The sequence below is a fragment of the Theropithecus gelada genome, chromosome X (assembly GCF_003255815.1).
Source record: "Theropithecus gelada isolate Dixy chromosome X, Tgel_1.0, whole genome shotgun sequence".
NCBI lineage: Eukaryota > Metazoa > Chordata > Mammalia > Primates > Cercopithecidae > Theropithecus > Theropithecus gelada.
Genome location: NC_037689.1, coordinates 85,426,296 through 85,433,142, shown reverse-complemented (window position 1 = coordinate 85,433,142; position 6,847 = coordinate 85,426,296). Strand labels below are relative to the sequence as shown.

The window sequence follows — 6,847 nt, the reverse complement described above, 5'->3', positions numbered from 1 at the left end:
GAATGAATGCCCAAAGGCGTGGCTGACACATCTCCTCCCAGGGGCCGGAATGGAAAGAAGGAGGTGAACTCCAGAGAGCGAAAGACTATGAGGCCATCCTAGGAGGGCAGGCAGCTTTTACTGTAATAGTTGCTTCCCAGTTCTCCATCCTCAGGCCTCTGGCTGCAGGGCAGGAGGGCATATGCTCAGAGAAAAGTCTCTGAGCTCTGACTCCTCCCGTTATTCCGCCCCCACATGCAGAGGGCTTCCCCCTTATAAGCCTGTGCTCAGCTGGAGGTGGGTGGGAAGCCACTTATCTTGGCTCTTGCTGACTATCTTCCCGACACATCCCAACAAAACTCACATCTGAGACACCCCTGAGGTCGGTGCTAGAGAGAGGGTGAGGTCAGTGATTGTAGCCTCCTTGGTATAAACCAGGAAACTGAGGGCCACAGAGTAAGTTGTAAACAGAGCTGGGGGGACCCTCACAGAGCCTCTGGACAAACCTCCAGACAAAGCCACTGATGAAGAAAGGCCTCGAAGGCAGGCAGAGGCTTGCTTAAAGCAGCCTAGGACCTTCCAGGGTCCCAGGACCTGGCTGTTTGCCTGACTAACTTGGGTCTCTGAAACAGAAGTGAGGCCAGGGAGAGTAAGTTATTCTGGGCCTCATGATGACATGTGCCTCCAGAGATCCAAGCCTGGCCTTTTGCCATGGGGTCCCTGGGAGCCTTCTGGCCACCAGCCATGGCACCCTGCCTTCTGATGCCTGGGGAGGGGCTGAGAGAGGGGGAGGGTCAGTGCTTCCTAATGGCTTCCTGCCCAGAAAGCCTCTAGAACTTCCTACTGCTAACTTTCTTTCCTCTAAAAGAACCGACTTGAGGGCATCCAGAGGGTTCAAGTTTAGATTCCAGGCTAAACTTCTAGGCTTAGAGGGTCCTGAGCGTGGGACTGGATAAAGGAGGGAAGCCATCATCTCTTCAGAAGATGTTTAGAAAAGGGCATACACCCAGTCTATCTGAGCTGGGAGAGAGCTGTTATGTCCTGAGGCAGGGGGATGGATGAAATGGCATTTTAGGGCTCCGATTCTCTTTGGGGCAAGACCTGACTTCCTATGGACTCCCAGGAGCAGCAGGAGTTCTGACAAGAACTGTGGTTGTCCAGAGTGAAGTTTCTTTGAGACTTGCCCTGTACCTAACCCCGAACAGATTTGAGACTTAGAGACCTCTAACCAGGCATCTCATTGTACAGCTGGGAAAACTGAGACCCAGGAGGAAGGGGCCTCTCCGAGATGCCACAGTGAGTCAAGAGTCCTCACTTTAGAGGGCTGGAGAATGATCCACTGAGGCAGGGCCAGGGCTCCTGTCTGAGAGGGGCTCCTGAGGCTGCAAGCTTTTCCCCTTCCGTGGACTGCATTCACACCTTGTTCGGTCCTGCTGGGGTCGGGGCTCTCCTTCCTTGCCCCTTTTCCTTGGCATTCTTTCCACAGGCCCTGTGTGGTCTGGGCTCTACCGAGAGGTCCCCAAGGAGAGCTGGCGCGTTAGTCAGCCAAGAAGCAAGCAGGCAGGCAATGCCAGCATGCAGGTGGCGGGGCTGGCAGGGGAGCCGGCAGGCGGGTCAGACACCCGGAGCCGGGGAACTGTAATGTTCAGGGAATTTCAGTTGGCATTGCTGTCCCGTTCCAGCCAACTGGCTAACGGTGCCGAGTTTGAATCAGTGACCCGCCTCCTGGTCCCTCCTCCTTAGCCGGCCTCTCTCCCTCCCTCCCTTTTTCCCTCCCTCAGTGGCCCTCCAAGAGGCGGGAGGCGCCCGCTGTCAAGGCAGCTGAGCCCCGGCAACCGCTGCTCTCAGCTTCTCCCCTCGCGGGGCCGGCTCATGGAGCGCAGGGCCCGGGCTGGCTCTCGCTGAGTCCCGGGCCTCTTTTAGCCTCATCCCCAGAGTGGGAGGGGACCGTGCCCGGCACTGCCCTGCCGGCCCTAGCAGCTCACCACACGCCACCATGCCTCTGCTGGACGTTTTCTGGTCTTGCTTCAGGAAGGTGAAGGTAAGTGACTGCCCAGCCCCAGCCCATCCCGCTGCTCAGGGGGGAAGGAGGCAGATGCGGACCATTGCGCGCCAGCTGGGAAAACGGACCAGATAGGCTTCTGAGACTACCTGAGGCTCTCAGAGTTAAAAGGGATTGGGTTCAAGTCTCACCTTTGTCACTTAACCAGTTCTGTGACCTTCTGTTGCATTCCCATAAAAACAAGTCAGCTAGTTGGTTCTTTTTCATAAAACTTGCCTCTGTTGCTTCCTGGATCTTGCCACAAAGGCAAGATGCTTAACCTCTCTGAACCTCAGTTTCCTCTCAGCTTTAGAATGAGGACCATAGTAACACCAACCTTATGGGGTAATGAGGTTGGTGTTATTGTTTACATAGTAAATGTATGCAAATCCAGGAGATAATGTGTGTAAGGTTCCTAGCAGGATGCCTGGTGAGGAGCATCCACACAAGCAATGGTATCTATTATTATTATTATTATTAATTTCTATCCACATATATCAAAGCACATACTCTGTGCTAGGCACCATTGGAGCTACACAAAGACAAAAAAGGGCTGGACACAGTGGCTTACGTCTATAATCCCAGCATTCTGGGAGGCCGAGGTGGGAGGATCACTTGAGGCCAGGGGTTCGAGAGCAGCTTAGGCAACATAGGGAGACTGCCATCTCCATTTTTTAAAAGAAAGCAAAGAAGGACATGGCTTTTGTCCTCAAAGAGAATATAAGAAAAGTGACAAATATTTACCAGGCACCTACTATATGCCAGACATTGTGCTAAATAGTCAGTTTGTCAGTAAATATTTGTTGAGTGTCTACTATATCCTGGCCATGGGGGATACATGAGCACAGCCGAACTCACAAGGGTGTGTAAAGCATGATTCCACTTTCAAGAACCAAGAAACTAATATTTATTTAGTATCCACTATGTACCAGACCTAGGCACTTTTAATTCATTCATGTGGCGGTGATCTTCAGCACAACCCATTGCTTTCCTGCTTTTATAGATAGGGAAAGAACACTGTGAATAGTTAAGAAATATTTACAAGGTTGCTCAGATATGACTGGCAGAGCTGGGATCTGAGCTCCTAAGTCCATGCCTTTCTTGACACTGTGTGGTTTCCCACAGTACAACCCAGGAGGAAGACTTTCAAACGACTAGCCTGACTGACTGTAAGACAGGATGAAAGAATGCTGGGACCTTTGGGAAGGAAAGATCCATTCCACCGGGAGGGACTTGGAGAGATTTCACAGGAGGTCACATTTGGGCTGAGTCTGAGGCTTAAAGGAAGAGAAGAGTTTGTCAGTCCAAAAGTGGGGGAAGGGCATTCCAGGCATGCCTGGCAGAGGGAACTTCGTAAGCTAGAGTTTGGAGGCAGTCAAATGGTAGTGGGCTGGGGGAAGGGCTTCTTTCGTGATGTGGCTCAAACGTAGGGTTAGAGGGGATAGGAGCTTGAGAAGGGGAAGCAGGGACTACTTCCAAAAGGGTTTGGCATTGATCTGTGGATTCATGGTCCTCACCTAGTGGGGGTCCCGAATGAGATTTTTCAACCATCTGTGGTGGAATGAGAGAAAAGTAGGGATAATGTCGTGCAGTGTTCATAAAACTAAATTAATTCCACTCAAAGGACTATTCTTTATTTGGAGACTGTTGTGTCCTTCCTGTGGGGGTGGGGATTCAAATGATCTTTCTCCTACAAAATATGAGTGAGAAATTTTTTAAATGTCTGCCTTCAGCAAAATTACAAAGTTTGCAACATGCTGATTGTTTCCCTATTTATTTATTTAAGAACGTTTTCCTCATCCATGAAATCTGAAACTCTGGTGACTACTGTTTTGGGGAATAAGGGGCTGATTTCAGTACAATAGGGATATAATTAAGTGGACAGTTTTAGAAAAAGCACTCCAGCAGTAGTGGGCAGGAATGGTGCGGAAAGGCCCAAGCGGAGGTGCAGAGGCCAGGAAGGAGGCAGCTGCAGTGGAAATGAGGATGGGAGAGGAAGAAATGATGGAGAGCTGGATGGAACAAGAACGACGGGGGAAGGGAAAATTAAAGCGCCTTTGAGGTTTGATGCCTGAGAGGCACCTCTGTCCCCTACCCTGGTTGACTGTTCTAGGTGCTTGGCATGGATTTAAATCTCTTTGCACTCATTCCCCCAACTTCTCAGATACCCAGCAAACATGTCCTAACCCCTGTCAGCCTCTTAGAAACTGTTGGGCTAGGTTTAGGGCGGTGGCTCATGCCTATAATTCTAGAATTTTGGGAGGCCAATGAGAGAGGACTGATTGAGGCCAGGAGTTCCAGACCAGCCTGGACAATATAGTGAGATCCTTTATGAAAAATAAAAAAATTAGCTGGGCATGGTGATGCATGATGGACACCTGTAGTCCCAGTTACTTGGGAGACTGAATTGGGAGGATTGCTTGAGCCCAGGAGTTCAAGGCTGCAGTGTGCTATGATTGCACCACTACACTCCAGCTTGGACTACAGAGTGAGATCCTAACTCAGGAGGAGGAGGAGGAGGAGGAATAGTAATTATAGGTATGGTGTCACACCTGTAATCCCAGCACTTTGGGATACTGAGGCAGGTGGATCACTTCAGTTCAGGAGTTCAAGACCAGCCTGGGCAACATAGTAAGACTCTGTCTCTAGAAAAAAAATTTAAAATTAGTCAGGCATGGTGATGCATGCCTGTTTTCTCAGCTACTTGTGGGCTGAGGCAGGAGGATAACTGCAGTGAGCCATGATCGCACCACTGCATTCCAGCCTGGCCATTAGACTGAGACTATGTCTCATACAAAACAAAATAAAACTGGTGGGCTAGGACAGCCCCAAGAGAAGGTTGAGGATCTCTATCCCGGGTCCCAGACGTTTGCACACATTCACTCATGTGCGTGTCCACAGAGGACATACACGTGCATTTGTGCACATTCAGCCCCACACACATATGCACAGGCACACCATTCAAGTGTGCATACACACATACACACATAGAGACGAACACACATATACCGTGACACAAGCAGGCAAATGCACATGTACACACAAACAGTGCACATTCCTAGCATGATGTAGACTCACACACATATGCATGCATGCATATACAGAGGTAGGCACACAGGCACATCAGATACATACCCTCCTACGCACAAGCTTGGGGGACACACAGAGACACAGCCAGGCACGTCTCCAAAAAGCCTGTAGACATACAAAAGCATGCACACGGCGTGAAGGCCCATGTGCATGCGCATGCATACACACAGGTCTGTGGTTGCGCATGTCCTTGGCAGATGTGAATCAACACACGGCTGGATCTCAGGGCTAAGAGGCAGCCTGCCAGATCCACACACACACTTGGACTGCGTGCTCCCTTTTCCAATGCTGCTGCTTCAAGGCCCCAGTCAGAAAGGCAGGCTCTCTGGGCTCGGGAGCTCAGTCAAGGGCACAGGCTGCTGTGAGCCACCCTCCCTCTCTGAGCCAGGCCCCCTGAATGTGGGAGACTGAGGGGTTTGAGGGGTGGGGAATGCCCAGGACAGATCCTGTCAGAGCTGAAAGGGCCCTCTCAGATCATCTTATTCAAACTTCTCATGGTCCTGATAGGGAAACCAAGCCCCTTGCCTCCCCCACCATATGGAGCCCCCCATCAGCTGAAGAGGTATGAGGAAGGGTGAAGCAGACAAACTTAGGTTTCAATTCCACCCCACACCCACAGGCACACATACTAGCTGTGTGCCTTTGAGCAAGTCTTCTCCGAGCCTCAATTTCCTTGTTTGCAGAATGACACTAATCAGTGCCTGCCTCATAGAAATGCCACGAACATTTGGTGGGTGGGTTGTGTATTTTTTTTTTTTTTTTTAACTGAGTCTCGCTCTGTTGCCCAGGCTGGAGTGCAGTAGTGTGATGACTGCTCATTGCAACCTCCACCTCCCGGGTTCAAGCAATTCTCCCGCCTCAGCCTCCCGAGTAGCTGGAATTACAGGCGCCCGCCATCACCTCCAGCTAATTTTTTTTTTTTTTTTTTTTTTTTTTTGTATTTTTAGTAGAGACGGGGTTTCACCATGTCGGCCAGGCTGGTCTCAAGCTCCTAACCCTAAGTGATCAGCCCGCCTCGGCTTCCCACAGTGCTGGGATTACAGGCCTAAGTCACCACGCCCAGCAAAGTTGTGTCTTTAAAGTGCCTGACATGGAGTAGGTGGTCAATACACATGATTTGTTGGAAGCTGCTTCCGAAACTGTGTAGTGGAGGCATCACAGCAAAGAACGAGGGTTATTCCATATTTGAAAATTCCAGGGTTAGGGTCTCAGGTCTCGTCTGCTCCTTTGCCACAACTCGTCCTCAGCCCTTTACTTTGACTCTGCCTAGGTCTAGGAACAGAAGTGATCCATTTGGGAGATGAGGACTGACACCTCAGAAGCCAGGGATGGTGGGAAGGTGGCAAGAGGCCAGGTCAAGGCTCAGGATTGCTTTGAGCTGCTCTTGTGTTAGGGGCAGCCAAGGGACAAGACATTTAAGTGTGAGATGAATCCAGTATAAATAGTCCAATATGTGTCTTCTGTGTCTTTCCCTTGAGGCCACTCAGGGCCCAGAAGGTATCCATGGCCGCTTGGTACAACCAAGCATGCATATGAGTCAGTTTCTCACCCGCTCCCCCTCAACACACACACACACCCCACACTCACACTCCACACACACACAGCACACACACCAAATACACACCATACACACACACCATACACATGCCACACACCCCCCACACACCACATCCCACACACACACCCCACACACTACACATACACCACACACACACACCCCACACACCACACACACAC

At 50.6% G+C, this 6,847-nt stretch overlaps 1 protein-coding gene across 2 annotated transcripts in view; it reads left to right on the top strand.

Annotated features, from left to right (window-relative positions):
* The first annotated feature begins 1,761 nt into the window (after positions 1–1,761).
* STARD8 (StAR related lipid transfer domain containing 8) overlaps positions 1,762–6,847 on the top strand; it is a 76,860-nt gene continuing 71,774 nt past the window's right edge. For both annotated transcript variants that reach the window (XM_025371603.1, XM_025371601.1), the window contains exon 1: positions 1,762–2,020. Coding sequence is in view for 1 of the 2 variants with exons in the window: in XM_025371601.1 (XP_025227386.1) it covers positions 1,976–2,020 (45 nt within the window). In the remaining variant the exon portion in view is untranslated. The remainder of the gene's footprint in view (positions 2,021–6,847) is intronic.